The sequence below is a fragment of the Cinclus cinclus genome, chromosome 11 (genome assembly GCF_963662255.1).
Source record: "Cinclus cinclus chromosome 11, bCinCin1.1, whole genome shotgun sequence".
In the NCBI taxonomy this organism is placed as follows: Eukaryota; Metazoa; Chordata; class Aves; order Passeriformes; family Cinclidae; genus Cinclus; species Cinclus cinclus.
In genome coordinates, this window is record NC_085056.1 from 16,262,308 (window position 1) to 16,286,220 (window position 23,913).

At 39.9% G+C, this 23,913-nt stretch overlaps 1 protein-coding gene across 1 annotated transcript in view; it reads right to left on the minus strand.

Moving 5' to 3' along the window:
• Positions 1 to 277: 277 nt before the first annotated feature.
• The window catches only part of LOC134048141 (hypoxanthine-guanine phosphoribosyltransferase-like), a 93,018-nt gene continuing 69,382 nt past the window's right edge, over positions 278 to 23,913 (minus strand). Inside the window, exons 3-7 of the mRNA XM_062499740.1 lie at positions 2,145 to 2,251; positions 1,494 to 1,706; positions 1,139 to 1,178; positions 574 to 591; positions 278 to 379 (exon numbers count right to left, since the gene is read on the minus strand). Of these exons, the coding sequence (XP_062355724.1) occupies positions 278 to 379; positions 574 to 591; positions 1,139 to 1,178; positions 1,494 to 1,706; positions 2,145 to 2,251 (480 nt within the window). The remainder of the gene's footprint in view (positions 380 to 573; positions 592 to 1,138; positions 1,179 to 1,493; positions 1,707 to 2,144; positions 2,252 to 23,913) is intronic.

The window sequence follows — 23,913 nt, forward strand, 5'->3', positions numbered from 1 at the left end:
AGTGCCCACAGCTTGTCAACACCCACAGCTTGTCAACAACCACAGCTTGTCAACACCCACAGCTTGTCATCACCCACAACTTGTCAACAACCACAGCTTGTCAACAACTACAGCTTGTCAGTCATGACCTCCCTCCCCCCAGTTACCTACAACAATGGAATAACAATTCGTAACTTCAACAATTAATTAACTCTTTATACAACTTATTAATAACAGCACAGTCAATCAACAAATTAGCGTTTTTCAACTAACTTTAACTCCACCCTCCATAATTTACTTATTTATAACGCTTGTACCTTATAACTTTTACCATCCTTGGTTTATTGTCTTTTATTTTTGAAAGCAGTGCTTTCATTGTTCTACCAGTCTCAATAATGTCCTGAAAGAGATAAAAAAAAAATTATCCTTCAAGTTTGAAAGGAAAACCAGACTGTCAGTGGATCAAGCTACAGCATACCAACCTAGCAGCCCAGTAACACAATTAATTACAATTTTATATGTAATATGTATTAATTTGAAAAGAGGAGAGAAAAAAATCCGGGTCATTCCACCCCTTCTTTAGTCATTACTTACCTCAACTACTAACACATTCTGGAAGAAATTACATAGGGAAAGAAGGGAGAGAAAAGAAAAGAAAATATTTAAATGGCAATTTTCAGCAAATTATACAGCCAACAAAAGGACGCTAAAACCCTAAGTTACAAGGAAATTGCATTGATTTTGAAGGAGATTGTCACTTGAACTACTGAGTTCGGTGCTTTCTGAAGAATCTTTCTGTAAGTATTTATGAAAGCTTAAAATATGGTGATAAAAGTACCTATGTCAGGTATATATGTTGCTCTATGCAAAGCACTAGTATTCTAGAGCCACACTGAATGACTCAGTTTAGTGTGGTTCGTTTCTGGGTGTTCTGGGATAAAATGGAGAATAGGATCTTTGGGAGTACTCATTATTGATCACTTTTACTTTACACGGACATCAGTGGGAATTATTCACTGTTTCAATGCCCAGCAACTGTTTTAAATCCATATTAAGTGGCTGGAAGTATGCAATATCAAAATCTTAGTAAAAATGGATTTCCTGGAAAATACACAAGAACAGTTGTTTCCCTTTAAAAGCTGAAGATGCTGATTCATACCTTCCCATTTAGTGTAGACAGTTCCTCTCCAACAAAAATAATATTTTCTGCAGGTGAATCATTCTAGGAGAGAGAAGAGATGGAAAAGACATAAAGCGTGCCCAAAAGTGTTATCCTCTATATTGGAAAGATGTACTGCTTTTGCTTTTTGCAAGAGGAGTGAGTTTGGGATCTCCCCCTGGCTTTGTCATGTTGAGTGTTCTGCTATATGTTTATTCCAGTGAAGGTATAATTTCCACCCTTGGGGGTAGATCAGTAAATCAGTTCCTTTTTAGTATGTAATTTGAACAGAATGTGTACATACACTCAATTTTTGTGGGGTTCTCATGCAAACTACCAGTATTCAGAATGCCAGTCTATGGAGAGAGTAAATTTTCTAAAGAAAAGAAAGTTGCTTCTGACAAAATCCACGGTAACAGGCACAGATTTATCATCGTTTTGATTTAGTGCTTTTATATGGTCCAGCAAATCAGCGAAGAATTTATAGCCTCCTTTAAGGACACAGAGTGCAACAATGTGATGACTTCCCATGTCTTGCATGATATCTCTAGCCAAACGTTCTGTCGTTCTGTCGTGTGAGGGGAAAAAAAAAAAAGGAAATTCTGGAAAGTGTTCTGTATATCATAGTTGTTTGTCCATATATTAAGCAATGTTCTAGTAAAAATTCTGATCTTGCTGTTTGGTTTTTATAAGTAGCTAATTGTGACCACAGCAAGTCATAGGAAACTTAATGTATTTGTGCAGCACAAGCTGATTTAATCCATAAACCTAAATACTTCAGAAGAGGTGGGCTTAAAGATATTTGAGGGAACATGGAAGCTTAACTGGGCTTGTAAAGGAATCCACTCCATAACCCCCTTCTTGTACTAGGCTTTAGGACAGAAGTGTTAGGGCTGCAGAGTTTCCATGTTTCTCATGGGCTGCACAGGGCAGGACCTCAGTCTTTTCATTTGTAGGGACAAAAATTGGCATCACTGTCCCTATTCCTTTCTGTTTACCCTCCTACCTGTCCAGGATGAGTCCATGAGGAATGAAGACTTTTTCTAAATCTTCTTCATGATGCTTAGGAATGGAAAACAGATTTTCATTGTAGCCACTTTCCTCATCTCCTATCTGCAAAGGAAAAGGGAAGTAGGTCTAAACCTAGCAACAAAGGCATACAAGAAAAAGCTTTCAGTCTCTGATAGTGTGAATAAAAAATTTCTTCCCCCCCAATAATCTGTCAAAATAAAAATATTTCTGGGAGTTTTTGATCTTTCTGCTAGAACCATTCACAGTCTGGTAACTCAGGAACTGTGGCTGAATTGTGAATAGACTTGTGAATGGATAACAAGTACTTTGCCCCAGTCATTATGAGATAAATTCTTGGCCATCATCAACTCATTAAAAAAGCCACCTAAAACAACAGCAACCTCCCCTCTTATTCCATTTACCCTTCTGCAGAGCTCAGTAGCTTGTTTGTGTGGTAGACAAGCAAAAATTAAAATGTAAGGCAAGAAGATTGGGATTACAGGTCAGCATGTGACTTTGGGGTGCTGCTTTACCTTGACCATTGTTTTCCACTGTGTAAAAGAGAAAACACTGCCTCCAAAGCATAAATTCACAGCTGAACTTTTGACATTCCAGCCATTATCAGTCTCAGAGGACAGGGGAGATGGCTCACCCCAAAGGAGAAGCTTTGGGATGGCAGTGGGAAGAGGGGAAGCTGCAGAGGGTGCCCATAGGTGGGAAGCAGTTGTGCTGTTTGCCCTTGGGGCAGAGTGCTCCTCATGGTGGCTGGGGACCAACCACGGCTACATCCCACAGATCCGGATCTTAACCCTTTTGCCACCAGGATTTAGGATTTAAATTCTTAATTCAACATGCTAGTTTCAAGCTGTTGCACCCAGCGGTGCCTGCATGCCTAGAAGTTCCATAATCTACATTAGGGTTTCTCTTCTGGCCGCAAGCAGATCTGTAACAGTGGATTCCACCTCCCTTCAAGATCCATCCATCCTTGAAGGCTACCTTGTTCATTCAAAAAGTGGTGGCACAAAACCAGGCAAGGAAAAATATAAGGAAGTAGAAAGAATTGTGAATACAATTAATATATAAGTTATAGAAAAAACTAAGAAACCCCCCTCAAATTAGAGAGATTTTGTCACACCTGACATGGCCCTGCTGTTGTTAAAAATACAGAACTAACTGAAAGAACAATTCAGAGCTGGCTCAAAGCTCCACTAGTGGAAAAACAGGTTATCTACATACCAGTTACATTACACAGAACCCAGTGAAGCATCTTGCTAAAAGCACAGAGCTGTGGACTTGGCAGTAATGGTATAAAGTATTGCTAACTAGTTAACACCTGCAAACTCCTTAGATGGATTGTTTTTAAGTTTCCTTTTCTTTGTCATAGGAGAGATGAGTGCTTAGGAAGAAAAGAAAAATGGACTGTAGGAAACAGAAGTAGGTTATTACTTGCAAAACTCATGGTAGCCAAAAATGAAATAACCAATTACTGCTGTTTATTTTAAATTGGCCACAAATAGCTTCCTGCATTTAAAGATAAAACTAGAGACAGGGTTCAAGGAAATTCCAGGGAACAGATTATAGTAGCAGAAGGCAATGGATATAGAAGCTTATCCTGGCTGGACTAAGCATATTCTGCAAGTATTCAAAATTGTTCAGCCCTAATGGTCCAAGAACATGTAGAATGACCCTTCAGCTGAGCCCTGGGTGGGTGGTAAAAGTGCTGTTCTGCCTAGTTTAGTTACTCTTATCTTTGTGGCTGAAGTCAGTAAAGTGAAAGCTTAAGTATAGGACTGGTTTTATATCAGGGTTGTTCGTGCCTTGTGGATGGTGGAGAGACGCTGGCAGTGACACTGGGATCGACTGTGGGTCGGGCTGTGCCACAGCACTGAGAGCAGCTTTAGTGAGTGCAGAGCTGCTTATGGCTTGATGTTTGATTTACCCAGCTGGACAGCTTGAAACTGGCCCATTTCTGCCTCCGGGAGACTGCTAGTGGTGAATACACAGGCAGGGTATGAGAGTCTGACTATTTTTGGAAGCATTGGTCAAAGACAATGATTATTTGAGACTACTAGAACACATGAACATCATTATCATTTGAAGTATCAAAAAAAGCACCTTTAAGGATAGTCACTGGCACCAGTATAAAAAGTGCTGTTTGTTTTGTTGTTGGGTTTTGGTTTGTTTTGTCTCGAAGATTGCCATGTCTATTGCATTCTACTTAACTGCAGCTTAAATGCAGTGATAATGCTCCCTGCAATTTGAGTAGCTTCTTTTGCCTAATTGTGATACTGATTGCAGTATTTAATGGATTTCAGCTTTACAATCTGCTTTTACGTTTGTAAACGTACAGCATTTCTTCTGCACAGCAAGTTAAAAGTCAGCCTTCTTGCCAATGCTGTTTCCTGCTGCACTTGATGAGTGACACCACAACAGCTTCAGCTTAAGTGAGGGATGAGCTTTGTATTTGTGGAAAAAAGGTAATCTTGAGGCATACAGGTATGAATAGTCTGTGCTGCTTAGAGCTACTCCAGCAGTGCAGTTTTGTAGCTGTTACTTGGTTTAACAACTCTGCTTATTGAGAGTCTTGGGTATAAACAGTATCTGCTACAACAATATTCACTGTATGAAGCATTTTTTAAAGCCTAATGAAAGGTTCAAAACCAGAACTTTGAGGATTGCATCAGTTTGAACATAACATCAACACAGCAACTTGCCTTAGGCTCATTAAAGCCTTTGCATTATGGCATATGCTAAATAATACAGTGGCATCCCATAATAATAAAACAATCTACTAAACTATCACACAAAACCATTAAATTTTTAAATAATGAGTTTATGACTTGAGGAATTACTTGTTTAATTTAGTTTCAGTCTCATCTGTCGTTCAATTACTGATGTTGGTTTCTAAGAGGAAGAAACAACAAAATTAACTAGAGCAATTTTGTACAGTAGAGATATTCATAACTATTGTTTCATCAGCACAGAATGAAAGAATATAGGTATGTTAAAGTCATATAATGTCATGCATTTGTAGAAAGGAGTCTATCAAGATGCCTCTGCTCTGAAAGCCATCTTTTCTGCCAAGTAAATATAAGAACCAAAGCCTGTCATTAGTTAGTATTTCTAATGTTCTGCTATTTTTTCTGAAGCTGACCTTCCCCACCCCAGCCAATGCTCCCTTCAGGCAAAAAACCAAACCCAAGGATGATATGCTTTCTTACCTGCTGATATTTCCTGTAATCTGATTAGTCTACCAAACTGCACTATTATCTGGGATTAATAGAAAAGTCTGAAATTTCTAAAAATTAATCCTACTTGCAAAATGAGCTAAAACCAGCTTGCATGCAACATATTACAGGATGTTCTTTCTAGATGGGGTACATTTTAATAATTCAGCTAGTTTAGTGCTCTCTTGGTGAGGGAGCACAGTAGCTAATGAAAGGAGATTTTTCTCCTTTCTTTGTAGTCCCACAGTTGCTTTTCAGAACTGTGGCTGGTGACACTTGGGATAACATAGAAAATCTGTTCCAATGGACTAATGGGCATATCCACAACCTTAAGTGATACATTAAATAGTAGTTCTGTTTGGGAACTGTTAGTGCCTTGAGGCTGCCTGGCCCCTATTTTATGTAGTTAGTGGGACCTTCCTTCTATGAATTCCCTACTGTATTTCCTATACACCTGGGAGCTCCATATCCTGAGAAAAGCCTTGCTTTTCAAATTCCTAGTGGAAGGTGGCCCTTTCTAGCTGACACATTTGTTGGTTAATTCTCATGTAGTTTTCTGTTTTTAACAGAATACACCCTAGTTTTGCTAAAATCCACAGCATGAATGCAGCTACTTGTTTGAAGCCCCTTTCTAATCAAGGCACCAATTACTGACAATACTCTCAGTTTGTAATTTCCAGCAGTTGAACTAAGCACAGTGTCAGAAATTATGGTGAAGAAATAAATACTGTATACATATCTGATACGATCTACGGCTCACAGCTTGGTTGTGCTCTGTTTCAAAATGCCCAGTTCTTCTCTGTATTATGGAATGTTTTGTATATGTAATCTCTGTATTTTACTACACATTACTCCTCCTTGGCAGCCTGCTCTCTGAACAGGCCACTTGATAATAGTCTCACATGTAAGATATTTGCTTTGGTTCTGGATATTTGAAGGCCACTTTTGCTGTGTAAATTTTATAACCCCCTAAAGTTTTTACTTGAGGCAAGTTTGATTCCATATTACTCAAATTTCTATAAACTGTACATTGGAGCTTGCAAAATCTTTGTGTCTCATTCAGGTGTTGTACTCTTAGATCTGACCTGAACTGGGCCCAGTTCTAAAGTCCTGTTTAATTCTGTTTCAGAAAAGGGTTGTAGAGAATCCCTCTCACTGACTTACTTTTGTGTTTTGGCTGTGTGGGGAATATTAGCTGAATGACAAATGAGCAGTGACTTTATTGATTAGAGCCCATGTTTACTCTTTCATTGAACTTTAAGATGGTTCAAGAAGTCTCTGCCTACTGTATTTGAAAACCACTTCCCAGATTATATTTGGTCAAATGAATTTAGGCTTCTCAGTAAGTTCCATAGGACCATGATAGTAACCACACACCACAGTCACCTGGCATGTACAGGAAACAGCAATAAATGTATTAGTGGTATCAACTAGTAATTTGCATTATGAAAGTTACGGCTATAGTGAATGTTTTTATTGTCACATTCTGAAAAGAAAAGTATAGGTAAAATGTTCATGCTAAAACAGCTGTTTGCCATTTCTGAATAATGAAAATAGAATGTAGCCAGCTGGCATCCTTGGATGGGTTCTCTGTTGTAAATTATGTGATCATATTCCCATAGGAAAGAACAAAAAAGTTTAGGTGTAAATGTATTTGTTCCATATGGGAACCCCAAGTGCATATTTTTAAAGTTAAGCGTTCCGAGGAAACCAAATCATGTTTCAGTCTCTTGCCCTGCTCTAGATAATAGGATGCTGAAAGAGACAGTAAGTGCAGCCCACACAAGCAGACTGGAAATTAATTAGATCAGCACTGATAGCTTGGTAAACAGCAGCCAGTCAATACAGAAGAACACTGCTTTTGGCCTTCTGTCTATTCCCAGAACTATTGAATCAGTAACTACTTTTCTCAGGACATGATTTTGCTGTTTCCATACCTGAGTTTGTTAAACAGGTTTGCATTCTATTACAGTTTGGAGTGACCGGTCTTGAGACTGCCGCGATAATTTTAAAGGTCCTCCAGAAACCTAGTATAAACACGAATAAAGTCCTGGGGGGCATTTCGTGTTAGTTCCTTGGGCTCAGGAGGCAGGAGCTGGATGCTGCACAGCTGTGCTCCGCTTACCCGCAGAGCGAGCTCGGGCTGCGCCGCGAGAGGGCAGCGCCGGCCAAGGGGAGCGCTGGGATCAGGCTGGAAATTAGGGAAAGGTTCTGCTGCCCCAGAGGGTGCCGGCACTGCCCAGGCTCCCCAGGAATGGTCCCAGCCCCGAGGCTGGCAGAGCTCCAGGAGCGTTTGGGCAGCGCTGCCGGGGATCACAGGGGGATTGCTGGGGGTCTGCAGGGACAGGGCTGGGCTGGGTGATCCCACAGAGAAGGATGGAGAGGGACTGTTTGTGAGGAAGGACATGTAGTGGCAGGGCATTAGCTCAGTTGGTTGCAGCATAGTGTTAATAATGCCAGGGTTGTGGGTTTGGACCCTGTATGGGCTATTCACTTCAGAGCTGGTCTTTGCTGATCCTTGTGGGTCCCTTCCAAGTCAGAATATTCCGTGATCCTGTGACATGGAGGAGTGGATTCCTACTGACAGAGTAGGTTTAGATGAGATATTGGGAAGAAATTCCCAATGAAGGCTGGTGAGGCCCTGTCACAGGGTGGAATTCCCAGAGCAGCTGTGGCTGCCCCTGGATCCCTGGCAGTGCCCAAGGCCAGGTTGGACATTGGGGCTGGAGGGGGCTGGAGCAGCCTGGGACAGTGGGAGGTGTCCCTGCCATGGAGGGGTGGAACAAGATGAGCTTTAAGGCCCCTTCCAACCTAAACCATTCTATGATTCTCCGAGTCTGTCATCCCTGTGGGTCCCTTCCAACTCTGAATATTCTGTGATTCTGTGAAATATTTACACCAGTTCCAGACTGGTGTAATTGTGAATTACAGGAAAACTGTTCTGATCTGCACAGCTGAAGACCTGACTCCTCTTGGGCTCCAAGTTCCAAGTGGCTGCAAAAACCTTAAATTAAAACTAAGCATTTGTATTCAGTGGCTGATGGGTTATTAGGCAAACTGATCAATACATTTTGCAATGGCTTGACCTAAGTAATTCCATGCCCACCCTAAATCTGCTTTTTTCTTTTGGCACTTTGAATTCTTAGATAAGACCAGCTGCTTGATTGGTTTGCAAAAATTCTGTTTGGAAAAACCACACTGCACATTCCATGGTAAACAGTGCATGTTTACAATTAAAGACTAGAAGCAGTTACACAAACTTCAGTCTCCTTGGGTACTCCCTTAGACTGTGCAGCTTATTTATGTAGAAAATTTTATTAATATGGACCTTCATACTTTCCTAATCTCTTTTCTGTCTGCCTTGAGATTTTATTATTTTACTGAAATACAAAAGTGATATAAATCTCATTTAGTATTGGATATTTATAAATGTGCATGAAAATATTTTGGTTTTACAACCCATCTGAGAACCCTAACAAATCATCATAACCCTAGGAAACACAGACTGCTGGATGTCAGAACTGTAGAAGTTAAATTATTAATTTAAAATATTAAATTCCTGTAATTCTTGAAAATATCCTGACATCAGTTCATAAGCAGAATAATAAATTCTGTGAGCTTAGAAATTCTGATAACCAATATGGAGGAAAAGTGTTATTTTATTAACAAAGTCTTTGAGGTCCTAGCAGAACTCATGGCATGACTGTTTGAAGGAAACCTTTATATATCTCTTGCTACATTTGGTTTGTAGATAGGAGAAATGTTTCAGTCTCCTGCACTGTCTATGTTAGAGAGTAATTTTGAGAGAGGATCTGATTAGGAGTGGGGCAACAGAGCAGAGACAAGGAATCAGGACTTCTGGTTTTAATTCCCAGCTCAGACATACGGTTTATTTACTGTATGCCCATGGCCAATTTATTTTCCTGAGTGCTCCTGTTGTACCTCTGACCTGCCTCTGTGCTGACTCCCCCTCTTCCCCTTGTAACCAGCTGACCTCAGTGTTTGAGTCTCCTCAGCCCTGGGCTGCACGGGTCCTTGTCACTTTGGGGACGTGCCTTCCAAGAAGCCCCATGGATGTCATCACTGGTGGTCAGATGCATGATTTGGTAAAAGACTGTGACCTTTTTCCTTGCATGTGAAGCTCCAGCTGTTGCAGTTTCACGTGTCTGTGAGCAAACAGGAGCTGCTCCATGCCTGCCATGGTGTGCAGTGTGTCTGATCCCGTTCCCCCACCCCCCAACAGCTGGATGGGTTGTTTCACCTCGGGAGCAATGGGTGGTCTGGGAAGAAGCCTGCTCTGCTCTTGGGGAGCTGGACTCATCTTCTCTACAGAGATGTTTAATAAAAATATTTGTTAAACAATGGCTTTATCTGAGTGTGTGATCACAGCTGTTTTATTTTAGCAACGTAACAGCAATAACAATTAAATCCATATTTCTCCTTGGATATTTATTTTCCTGAATTCATTCTCAGAGCGGTGTGAATTGCTGAGTTAAAATAGAATTGCTTGCAGTGGATTTCAGATTGCTTGTATTACCTTGGTATGATTCTTTTATTACTTGAGATGTTAAAACAGTATAAAAATGCATACCACAGAGTCCACATTTTGAAATATCCTAAAACTCCTCTTCATAATCACTATTTTAATTGTCAACATCATTCTATTCTGCAAAGTCATGTTTGACTCTAAGGAGAGCTAAATGCCGTCTTCCCATATCAGCACGTAAGAAAAATGTGGACTATGCATTTTAGTAAGATAAAAGAAAAAAATCCCTTTTACAATACCATGCAACTACTGCATTCAAGTGTAGATAGCTCATCTCTAAATCTCAGTTTTATAAACCCATCTATTTCTGTGTTGCCAGTGTCTTCTGTTGAGATTGTGAGAAACTATGCTCACTATTAGAATTTCAGTGGTTTATTAAACCTTAACAAGAATACAAGAAAAAACTGAATAAGGAGAAAGAGCAGCACTGGGAGCAAAGGACTCAACTGCCATGTGCTCCTACAAAATGCCTGCTCTGTCTTTTATACCCCTGGGCTTGCATCAGCCATCCCTGGCCCCTCCCAAAGTCAGCTCTTCCTCTGACTCTGCCAGTCTACTCTTCCTCACCGTCCATTGACGGAGATCTTCTTGCAGCTGGGTTGCAGGTGCTGTCGTGCATGCCACCTTAGGAACAAGCCTTCCCCGTTCCCAGCTGCCCCGTGCAAGGGGCACATGTGCACACCCTCCCTCCACAAGTCTGTCACGTCCAAGGCTGTCTGGTGCCAGCAAAGCCCACGGGAGAAGGGGCCTGTGGGGAGCACAGAGGATGTCTAAACAAGACCGTGATATCATAACCAAACGTCAGTAGAACTTCTCTTAACATACACACAATTTTCATCCCTTAATTGTGAGAGCCAAGCCGTCACATAATATCTATAACAAGATGCTCAGTATTGAAGATGATACTTTTGTAGGAACCGGCTTAGAAAGATTTTACTGCTGCTAATTATGTTCCTTACAGGCCCTGGCTGTGGAACCAACCTTCAGTGCCATTGGCTGTGCAGGCTCGCCCACAGTGTGAAAGCAAATTCAGTACAGTTTCCTAAGGCAGTGGAGGGAACAAAGAGAACATTTCTGATTCTTAAGCTTTCAATTTCTTTGTCGTACACAAAAGATCTACTTTCAACATAAATCACTTTTATCCCCATCAGAGATAATAGAAAATTCTTCCTTAACTGAAATGAAGGAATTATTCTCTGAATGCACATTTCTATTGGAGTTCTATGCAGCAAAATGTCCAGAAATTCAGAGCAGTTCACCACGTTTTTATCCTGAATATATACCCAAATTCAAGTAATTGCTTTTTTTCAGTCTTACACAACCTATATCTCAGACTGGCAGATTTTATATCTTCTTAACATATGTCATTGCTAACTTAAAACTAAACATGGCTGCTTCATGGCCATCACTGAAACAGGACAGGAAACTGGAAAGATTATAGAGTCTTCTTATGTTTGGCTTTGGATTACTCTCAGGTAAGTCCTTCAGTGTTAATAATTAATAAATAACACAGATTTCTCATGAAGCCTCCTTAGGCAATTTTTTTTTTAAATCAGCAATTCCAAAAAAGAATAAGTTCTCAGCACTGATAGTTCTGAAACTCACTTACTCGACCTTTCAAAAATATTTTGTTAGTGTTTAGAAAAGGTGCAAACCCCAATCACCATTGTAACAAGTGTCTTTGTCTCTGCTTTCCTTCTGAAGCCATCATTTTAATCTGGTCTAGGGTCAAGAGTTGTTTATGTAAAATATATAAAGGGGCAAAAATTAAATTTCCTGTCACACACAGTCATATGGGAAATACAGATTCATCCTATGCTGAACCATACATTTAACATGGGACTACATATGGAATATTTGTTACAAGCCATCTCATTGATGTCAGTTGTTTTTCTTAAGGGATTTAAGCAAATTAGAGGACATCTCTCAGCATTTCTGAATTCATTAGCCTTCCACTGACAGCTGGAAGTTCCTATTTTCCACTCAGTATGCCCCAGGTTTTCAGGCCTAAGTATTGGAATTACTTGTATATCACCTTTACTCTAACCACAATTTTAAAAATGACTACGTAGTTTTGCGATTACACAGAGAGAGTAGGTTATATAAATATTCTTAATGAAACACATTGTTTCATAGTTCCCTTATGTCATATAATGGTCTTGATCTGTGGGAAAAGTAATAAAACCTGAATCTGAATGGTTGAAAATTAATGCAGTTCTACTATAGTTAATCTACATCTACTCTAAGATGTGTATTCACTGATAGTTAAACTTATGCAATAGTCTGTTTAAAACAGAGTCAAATTAATGTTATCTAAATTTTAACCCTCAAATGCTAATAATATTCAAAATCTAATAGTTAAGGCTTGTGCTTATGTCAAATTGTTTTGTTTGAAAGAGATTTATAAAATCCACATTTTAAATTTATAAACAGTCTTGTTTAATCTAAAAATGTTTATCCCGTTTTCCAGTCTGAAACACTGCTGTACTTGCACTGCTCTTGTGTGCCCCAAAGTCAGCAAAATTAATTCCCTATTCACTCTCATGATGACAGCGAGTGTGTTATTCAATGAGAACAAGTTAGGTTTGTTTCCAGCTCTCGTTGAGGCACCTTGGCTCAGAGCAGAGACCTTGTATGTCACCAAAAGGATCTTCCAGGCCTATTAATTAGAGCCACGTAAGTTGTCACGGCACAGTGGACACAGCGACTGGCTTTCGCTCTGTTCAGCTCTTCACAAGAGTAGGTCATAATGAAGCTAAAAACCGTGGTTGAATATTAATGAAGGCAATTCATTCTTCACTCCTTATCTAGTCTTTTCCACATTTCATTTGAGTGTATGCCAAAACTGACATAAAACTAATAACTCAGAGGGAGCCCCCTTACGTAACGCCCTGCGATGCCCTCATGTGACATGGCAATTTACTTGTCTTTGTGCATTGCTGCTGCTGTAAACGTGCATTTCAGAAAGGGCCCTGCAGCACTGAGTGGAAAAATCTGACTTTGTAGAAGATGTGATGCAGTGGTAATGAGGAGAAACCAGGATGGAAGTCCGTGGGTTCAGATGCTGGCTGAAGATCACTCAGTTTGTCTACAAATCTAAAAATGCAGTACTGTGTGGTAAAGCTGGAAAACCTTTAACATCTTGGCTTTTAAGAAAAGAAGAAACTAAGTCATGGAAGACAGCTGTGATAATTTTGGTGATTTATAGACATGTTAAATTTTCATTATAGCAATTATTCTTTTAATTATCTTTTTAAACATCTTCCATTGTAAAACATCATCCACCATGACTGGCTTTTCAAAAATGCCTTTTAATCAGTAGGGGTCTGATTTGGGAAAGTACAGAACTCTGCATTAAAGACTATCCCTCTTGAAGGCAGCTGAAACTTCAGGCCTGTGCTAAGGTTTCAGTCCAGCTTCACTCATGGTGCTAAAGAAGCTGGAATGATTGAGGCACAGAGTAAACTGGAACTGAAAACCCCTCATATGCAGCTTTGCTGCCTCTCATCTCCTAATGGGATGTGTGTGAGAGTGGCACAAGGGAGACCTGTCCAGGTGTTATAGCCAGAAACTGGGACATTGAGAATTTCCCTTTTCCAGTTCAAAAACTTCCACATATGTGCTGTCAGTAAGAGTCTGTAACAGCAGAGTTTTTGTATGTGTAGTATTGTGCATACCATGAGTCTGCTCATGGAAAAACAAGACAAACTCTTAAAAGAAAAGTAAGTTTTGGACAGCTGGGGGGTATAATAGTCCTGTCACAGCTTTGTCAATGGGCTCAAAGCAAAAGCTTTGTCACTTAAAGTACACACTATATTGTTATGTTTAAGTGCATTAAAAAAAAATCCATAATCTCAAGGGGGTTTTTTTAATCTGGAAGCTAGAAACATTTCAGGAATAGGCTGCCAAGGAGCAGTAGGGGACAACTACTGCCCAAAGGAGCCAAGCAAGGTAACACACGGGCTGAGGTGAGCAGAATGGTCTGGGGAGGGGACTGGGATCAACCAGGAGTCCAGATCACCAGGAAGGGCCATGGTGATGCTGCAGGTCCAAGCTCAAGCCGGGAAGTCAATCCACAGATCAGGTTTAATGCTCACCAGGCCAGTCCACAACAAGACAGATTCCTCCAGGCTGGGGACACGTGCACATGGACGGGGCTCTGACAAGGATGGGAGCCCAGTCCTGAGCTTGAAAGGAGCCACTGCATCCCATGTGAGACCAGCCATGGCCAGTGAGGCTGGTGGGGAACACAGGGGACCCAGCCACAGCAGGTTTTCTCTTTAAAGAAGCCCTGAAGAATCAGACTTACAGTCAATCAGAAGAGAAAATCACAAATAAACCCTTGATAGTTTGTGCATGTCTGAAAGACTGAAAGAAATAGCAAATAGTTTTATTTACCAAGAGAGTTACGAGATCACACAAGATCTGTTCAAACCATAGAGGAAATAGTATTTCCCAAAAACTGACATCTGACATTAACCATTCAGGTTTAGCACTGAGGCAGTGAGGTAATTAACAATCTTAATTTGTTTCCACCAAATATTTCCACAGCTATGCATCTTCAGAGGAAGTGAGAAGATAAATGCTGTGATATAGCACAGGGCAGCTGGTTTGGATCTTTGTCCCCATACATGCTAGAAGAGCACTAGAGCAATTATTCCTGTGTAGGCATATTCAGACAGCCCATCATCATAAAGTTAACAGAAAGCAGATGTAGCTCTCAAATATATGGAACTACATACCTCCCAAACCTTTCAGAGAGGTAATTTATATTTCTATGTGGACTTTTATTTTTTTTCAGAAAGAATTTAAAAAGACCAACTTAGTCTTTAATTTCCATGGTTTTCCCTGCTAACTTGGATTATGACAGGTCTTTTTGTGTACTTTTGTACCCTGCACCTGTGTACAACCACCTTTAAGAGAGGAGGCAGGTTTCCCATAGCTCACATGACTTACTGGAACAATGACAACTTCAAAACTGAAATAGTCCTGGAAGAGAAACTTCATGTAAGCACCTCCCTGAGAAATGGGAGATCATATCTGCAAAAGGGAATTTCAAAACGAGTATCTAAGAGACAGGACTAACAATTGATATCCAACAAATAATTTATGTGGTGACCAATTTTTCTGTCAGTTCTAAATATAACTTGTATGTTGTATGACATTGTATATATTGTCATATATTGTATGACATTGATTTTTAAATTCCCTTTCTATGGTTTTCTTCAGTGCTATTTGAAGGTAATAAAAAGTGGGGCTTTTTTTTCTTTTTGAATAATATATCTGATTCTCAGGTTTGCTGCATAGATAGAAATATGTGTTTTATTGAACATCTCTGGATAAACTTCCTTACTTTCTATCCAAAGGGAGGACAAACCTAAACTGTGATACAAGGATTGACCTAATTCCTCCTAGTCATGGCTAGGGATAACTTTGGTGCATGTTGTGATACCTTGCTGTAACTGACACTACAGTTCCTTAACATATCTCATTTAATAAGGAATTCCTGTGCCTGTGTAACAATATGTGTGCATGGACTCAGTGCTGGGCTTACAGGACAGACTGAAAATCCCCTCTGAGGAACAATCTGTGACTATTAACAGAGACATGGCAAAGGCAGATCAAACTCCTCTCTTGCTCCAAAAGCAAAGAGAAGCAAGTATTTTTGAATGTTTACTCTGTCTTAATTTTTTATAAGAAACATCTTTTTCCTCCTCTCAGATCATAGTAAGCTTCTTAAGATGAGGACTGTCTTTGGCTAGTGAGTAGATGATCTTAATATAAGGTGATCAATCTTATGCCATCATGATAAAACTGATGATAAAAGTGCTGCATTGGGTATAAGTCAAAGGAAGAAACGGATTGTCAAAGTATCAGGAAAAAATATGGAAGCTACTTTGTGCATATACTTTTTTTTTTGGTTTTGTTTCAGTGCTTGTAGAAGTAGAAAATTAAGCAATATAAATTAAACAGTATTTTATAGTGCTATAACTGTGAATGCAGTTAATTAACACAGGGGAAATATGATCCTTAAAATAATGTTGGAAATGGAGTCTGCTTAAATAGATGATAATGCTTTTGCTGGCTGTATGACAAGCCCCAGTACAAGATGTCTAGTCTGTAGATTCCACTACTGAGTAACTCATTGCCATAATTCATGTAAAACAATACAATTTTATCATTCTCCTAATAAAATTAGCTACAAAATGGGTTTGTAGTGCAGCATTTATGCTGTCCTCTCTGCCCCAAAGGTTGGTGTATTGTCTGCATTAAATGTTTGAGTCATATTTGAAGGAAGACTAACTGGATAAAAATGTCTTTGTTGGAAGTGTTTGCTTCCCAGGAGTGTAGGAGCTTGAGTGCTTAACCATATTCTGCAGCAGATGGTGAGCAGCCAAGCCACGAGAATGGGATGAGAATCTCTAATGTCAACTTTGGCCTCAGGGATGAAACCCACTATTTTTTGTAGGGATGGGTCTTTCATCTGCAGTGCAGCAATACATGTTCAGCTGCATTTTAACTAAATGCTTTTATTTCCTACAGCATGCAAAGTGTCTGTTTTGGGATAATAAGAGCTACCATTTTTATGCATGCAAGTCTGGTTCTGCTGAAATCAGTGGCAAGATTATTTGATTTCAGTGGAATCAAGGCTTAGTCAGTCCATTTAAATGTCAAATCACAATAGCAGGCATTTGTGCTTTGAGCAGTTTCATCAGCTTTCCATCCTGAATTATCAACAGCATTCTGTATTTTCACAGCAAAATCACATCTTGCCTTAGTTTCTGAGATGGTGGGAAAAGGAATTCTGCTGTCTGGATGAAATCTGAAATGGTTTCACTCTGAACCAGTTGGGAGTCACAGGCCTGGAATCACAGGGTCAGGGGAGCAGAAACCATCCTGGTTTGGCATGAAAGGGGAGAGACACAGATGAGGGGCATGGAAAGCATCAAGATGTCTGAATAAACAAATGAGCTAGACTTTAGCTGGAGTAAATCTGAGAAGATGAAACAAATTCAGTGAAACCTACTGTGGTTTTCTCCAGGGCCACAGAGTTTCCAGGCTTTGACTGATCTATATACAGTGGTTCTTTTAAAGTTTATCCCAACACTAATTATTTGTTGTATCTTAGGGTCTGACATGCACTTTTTGAGGCCTTTTAAGAACTGATTTTACCTAGAAACCACAGGATTCAGCATAACGTAGTTTAGACTGTTTGGTGTCAGTGGTGGTTTTGTTTCTTAGAGGTTTGCTTTGTTCCAAAGCTGTGGATTTAGTGGGAAAAGTCTTCATGTAGCATCTGGTTTTTCATGGCCTGTTCTTGATGATGGTTGCTGAAAAAAACCTAGCATTTCCAAGTTACAAGTGAAAAGTGTGTGCCCTGTCAGGAATCTATCACATTTTATTCCTGCCCTTGAAGGGTTGCTCTGTTTTTGCTTAGAGCAAGGGCTGTTTACCCCACTGGAAAACCTTCGGATTCTATGTGCGCTGACTTTTGGAGGACTGAAGTGATTACTTGACTCTCATTCGTGATCATAAGTTGTACTTTTAGTTAAACAGGTCATAGGTTCAACTCCACACCTTTGGTGGTGCTTTCTGGGACAGACAGGGTGGAGGCTTTGGATGCCCTCCCTCACAGAGTGCTCAGTGACATTGTCTGTGCCATGGAATGCCAGTCCTGGCTTACTTGTGCATAGGACTATCAGCTAAAGGAGTTTCAAGGAGGTTATGCATGCTGAACAATCACAATATATTCTTCTAGAACTTGCCAAAATGCCCTTAAATGTTCTGGTCAACTCTCCCATCTGTTTCTGACTTCAAAATGTATTCTACTTCAAAAAGAGCTGGGTTAGACCTGAAAGCTACTGAGTGCTTCTGATTAGTGTCCAGGATCTCCTCAAGTTCTCTGCATGCTCATGCAGTTCAGACTGCTCAGAAATATACAGGACAAGTCTGAGCTTGGAGCCTCCCCTCATCAATTAATACTCGGTGGCAGTGTCTTCAGGGTGAGTATCATCTTTGGTAGACAGCACTCATTAGGGTCTTCATAAATCCTCTGTTTCCCACTTGGTTGGTTCTACTGCTGGAAGTGCCAGCTTTTTGGAGCAACAAGAAGGTGGGACTCTCTCACTTCACAAATCCATTAACAGGGAATCTTCTGTTACTGACAATAGTTTTACCTGTTCTAACTTCACTGACCTGGCCTAGATTAGTAGTGATGATAATGAGAAGCACATGTTTTGATGGCAGAATAGATTTTTGTTTATTATGAGCTAATAAATCAACTATTATTCAATTGGCACAGAGATGCAAGAGTAATTACTTGGATATGTTGAATGATTATGTCTAATAAAGGTGAATTTCTAATGATGGTTGCATCCTGAAGTTCTTACTCATCATGCAATAATAAGCGCTTTGAAAATCAGGAAAACTTGAGAGGAACCATCTTGTGAAAACTTTCTTAAACCATAAATTCTTCTTCAGATATATATGTTTCATTAAGTGGTGGATGGATAAAAATTGGGTGAAGTTGTCCATATGGGGACTAATGCATTATGAACATTCCTAAATTATGTAAACTCAAGAAAAATAGTATGATTTTATTATTCAGATGCAAAGAAAGCAAAATAGCTGGAGGGAAGTATCTGCATGATAACAGAGGAGCTAAAATACAGGTACTTGGTGATGGGCAGAATGCTTCTCATGCTGTCTAACGAGATGGGACATGGCCTCAGATGTTCATAAGCATTTTGTATTCTCCCTCCATACCAATGGATACACAAATTGTGTTGTTGCTTCTTCCTGTGAAGTTTAGTAAGATTATACCCCAGTGAAATGCCATCTTCTGTGTCTTGCTGAGGATCACAGAGGTGGGAAGGGTATTGCCTAGAGCACTGCCTTCTGACCTTGCTCTTTGGAGGGATGATTAGGGTATCAAGGTGGCAAGAAGAGTTGGCTCAGGAAAGCTGTCTTGGGAATTAGGATAAAGTATCTCTGACAAGAGAGGGAAGGGAACATGAATGTATACCTGAGCTGTGAATGGATGAGACCATTTGGGTAAAGTGGGAGAGGGAGCAATAAGAAATGAAAGGATACACTTGGGTAGATTCAGTATTTATTTATTTTGTTGAAACATCAGAACTTGAGGCCGTTAATTTCTTATCCCTCTTTTATTTGCATAAATAAAAAACTCAGACTGCAAAACACTGCAGACTTACTACCTGTGCTACAAACCTGCAAAATCTTTCCTTTGGCTTCAGTGAAAGCAGAATTACATGTGCCTACTTAGTCCCTAAGCACTGCAGAGCTCTGGTTATTGAAATAGTTTTATTTCAAGGCTGACTGGCACTGAGCCATTTCATTCTAGTCTGAGTTGTTGTACGTGCACAGGTTGGATGATTAACTGACTCTTCTGCTTTTCAGACTGTTGCATTGAAACTATCCCACTGTGGGACACGAGTATTTTTCTTTTCAGACATTATCATCTGCATTCCACCTTATGGCATTTTTATGTTTGAGACCTGCTCATTTTTTAATAGTTTCTGATAGATGTGATTCTGGCACTTCGTAAAACTTACAGTTAGTGTGATGTTCTGAACAGCAATGCTGTAGACCTCCAGCCCTTCTGGTAGGCAATATCAGCCTCTGTAGGGACTTGAGTTGGTCATTTTGTGCAGCTCTTACTGGCTCAGCAATGCCAAAGAACTGGAGCAGAAGCAGAGTCTTCCTAGACTGCAGCTGAGATTTGTAATTCTGCTCATTCCTATCAAAGAAGAGCAGCAATTGTTCGCTGCTGCCAGTTTGGACAATAAGGTTTTTCTTACTGCATTAATTTTGAGTACAAACTCTTACTGGGACTTTCAAAGGTCCAAAATTTCATAAGAAATGTTTACCTAGGCACAAGACAGTGAACGTCATGGTGAGGCCCAGTTTTACTTTTCTGCATGTCTCCAGTGCTGGTTTTTCCTCAGTAATGAGCACAGATGCATAGTAATCAACTTTTTTAAAAAATCTATTTTGTTCTATGGAATATTGAACAACTTGAGGTAGAATGGGGATACAGCTTACAAAAGACAGCACAAATAGAACACAACACAACAATCAGTAATCTTGCTTCAGTTCAGGTCTCCATTTGTTCTGAGGGATTAATTGGAAGGATATGCAGTTAAACAGATGAAACACTGAGCTGGGAAACCAAGGTTTATGTGCTTGTTTCAGCTCAACCCCAACTGTCAATATGACTTCAGCCAGGACTTTTTATTCTGTTTTTTTATGGTGCTTTAAGATGTAGAAGAAGGCCAGAGCATAATTTTTCTCTTGTGTTAAGCACCAATCTTCCTTTCTTCTTCCTAGTGATCTTAAGGTAATTCTATATTTTTGGAAATGCAGTACCTTAGACTGAATATTTCTCAACAGATTTAAATGCCTGGAAGTTCATAGGAGAAGGATTGATTTAAAATGCCTTTGTGTAAATTTCTGAAAGGTGATCAGCTCAGTCTTAACTAGAGCTGATCTAGTTCTGAACTAGCTTAAGTAGTTCTGTAGTATTTTTCTTCACATGGTTTAGTGGACAAGGTGGTACTCAGTGGGCATTGAGTCAAAAGTTGGTGGTCTTGGAGGTCTTTTCCAATCTTCATGTTTCTGTTACTCTAAAAATAGGCACCAGCAAGAGATGTGAGGGACTGCATGATTTTAAAAGGATGCAGATTCCCACTTTAATATTTTACTTTTAGCTATTTTAATATTTAACCCTTTCAACAGAAAGGTTGAGGCAATCCCAGTCTTTAGCCTGTGTGTCTCTTCCTGCATTCTGAGCACTGTTGGTCTCCACCCTTGCCAGCAGCCCTATTTCTCCCTGCTTGTAAAAATGTGCACGATTTTGGTATATTTTTGACACCTTGTGAGAGCCCTAAATGGTCCTGTACTGATTTTTAAGGCCTCATTTCTCAGTATGTTTTTGACAAGAATGACTGTTTGAGCATCTGCTGAAATTAATGTTAATCAAACTGTGACTAACCTTCGTCAGCTGACACATTTGCCACTTCTGTGCTTCTGTGGTTTCTCTTGATTTTCTAAAACCTGAAAAGTTCCACACTGTCTGTCCCTGCTGCCAGTTTATCACTTGTGGCACTTACTTCCATAGCTGCATTAGCACTGAACATTAGGACAGTTCAAATAGGCATGTAATTCTGTAGGTTTTGTGATTTTGTTTTACTAGGCATAGCAGACACTTATTTTCCCTTTACACAAGGGGAAAATATGTTTCCTATATTAATGTTCATGGTTGCAGAGATGTATCACTTTAAAAATAAAGATTAATAGGTTTTGTTTGAAGGTTTTGGTACACATCCAATCTATATGCTAATAAAGCACAGCAAGCCATGATGGCTGCAGTGTACTTCTGTCTCTGTGGATGATGATTTTTAGAGACAGCATATTTCAAAAAGCTATTAAAATGCTTTGTTTGTAACTTGAAGAGTATATACCATGAAGTCATTAAAAGTTCTTTCATCATTGCTCTCATTAAATCACCTCTAAAGGTCAGGCCCTGTTATCTGATACAGTGACGTCAAGGAGAGCATTACGTGGCTGAGCAAGCAACACTTGGTTCTAAATCATCCCCACTAATGGGACAGATTGGTGTGAGAACTGTGGAAAAAACCTTCTTCCCCATTTATTGCCCTATGAGTTCAAGCCTGTTTTACTTGACTTGAGCTGCTGCTTACACAAAGTCCAGTGAATTTAATGACAAGGTTTCCAGCTGGGGCTGTTGGGCACTTCTGGATTCAAACATTGGAGAAGAATTCAGTGGCTTAAATGAGCTTCTAGTATGCAAAATGTTGTAACCTCTATTTGCCTACAGTTTTATTTCACCACACTTCATGTCTCAGTTGAAACCTTTAAAGAAAATTCTGACTCCAAGCTCTTTTTCCTTGCAACAGCAGTGTTTGTTGTGTGAAAGAGACGACAGTGCACGTTTTGAGAGGTGAATAGTGTACATTCAATGTGAAGGATTATGCAGTGCTGTCAAGAACATTTTATGTGGATTCAGCCTAATGAAACATATGCTTTTTATTATATCAAATACATTTTTTACAATAACCTTTTCAACATTACAAAAACGTTTAGATGTTTGCTCTACAATTTATATCCTTCTTCAAATGTCACCTCTTTAAACTCATAATCATTTTATGAAAAAGTATTTCAGCTCTTTCAACAATTATTGAACTCAGAAAACAAAGGAAATCCAGTCATATGTATTCCAGCTCAAACCAGGTTTGACCTTATTCAGAACTAATAGGATGTTTTTAATGAGGTTTAAAAAAATTAATAACAATAATCCACCCCTCAATTCCATTAGTCTTCCTTAATTGTCTTCTGCAGTTGCTCTGTCTCTTGTGGGTTTCTCTCCCTGTAGAATACTCTGGGAGCCTCTAGAGCAGAGAGGGAATGAGGCACATGAAGCCTGCAGTGCACTCTGGCTTTCTCTTCCAGGGTGCTCTGCAGGGCAGGAGGGAGGCACAGGATGGAGTTATGTGCTGAACTTCTTGCTTTGCTCTTAGGAAGAGCAGTATATGGGCAAAGTGTGCTTTAGGAATTAGGAGATTCTCCTAGCTGGAATGCATCCTCTAGATTTCGGGTCGGAAGTTCAGGAATACGCATTTTGGACTTTATTTCTTTTGTGTTATAGGGTCTAGTTCCCATTTTCCTCAAAGGGCAATGAGTCAGGACTTCACAATTTCCTGTCTACTTTGATTTCGATGTTCATTACAGTTGACTGCAAAACAGTTTTGAAGGGGGAACATTTTTTATGAAGTTTAAAATAAAATCAATGATATTTTGTGAGTTATGCAGTTTTTCCCTGACACCTTAATATCCTCCCAACAGTAAAGCATGTATTTTAAATTTACTTTCTTACTTTATCCAACTACACAGCTTTGAAAAAGACACAAACTACTGAAACAAATTGCTGTATTGTGGGTGTGCATTGCCTGTGGGTAATGTGATGAGAAAGAACAGTGAGCAGCAGTTCTGTGACAGAACCAGATGATTCCCAGAGGTCACTTCCATTCTGGGGTTCCACCCAACCAGTCTGGGGTTCTGTGCAGACAGCTGGGACTTGCTTTTAGAGTGTATTGAGGAGAGGAGAGGAGAGGAGAGGAGAGGAGAGGAGAGGAGAGGAGAGGAGAGGAGAGGAGAGGAGAGGAGAGGAGAGGAGAGGAGAGGAGAGGAGAGGAGAGGAGAGGAGAGGAGAGGAGAGGAGAGGAGAGGAGAGGAGAGGAGAGGAGAGGAGAGGAGAGGAGAGGAGAGGAGAGGAACAGGATCATTCTCTTGTTAAGCAATGTTGCTTTACAACCAAATTGATCACTATGGATCTACTCCTTTGTTAGTATTCCTTGTGTCAAAGCCTAGTTCTTAGTTGGGAGAATAAAACAATTGCTTTTATGCTTCTGGTTTCCTTGAGATCCTTCTGATTTCTTTGAGATAGAGTAACACAGAAATGAAAGATGCAGGATGAAGGGCACAGGTCAGCACAGCGTACATGGGCAAGCAAGCTGAGATAGAAGGTAAATTTAAGCCCTCTGAGCAAGCAAATCTCACCTATATGAACAAAGGTGCAATAGCTGTAGGCCTGTTTGGCAATACTGGACCAGTGAAGTGAGAAAGAAATAACTTGGTTTGCTAATGAAGGACTGTTTACATCATGCAGACTGTTACCTGGGCAGAGAGTTCAGGAGAGAGTACATGAATTTTTCCTTTGCCAAGTAAATGAAGCAGGAGCTTATCTGAAATTAATTTTAGCTCAGTTCTCTGTTGCTACTCAGGCTTTCTATACTTGTCTATACACTGCCTGCAACTATTGTGCATTTCATATGTGTCCAGCACTGAGACAGCTTCTCACTAAAAAATGCTGCTGGTTTGTGGTTGATACTCACTTCTGCTTTTACTCTGCCCTGAGACACTCACTGTGTATTTGCCCAGTTAGATGGAAC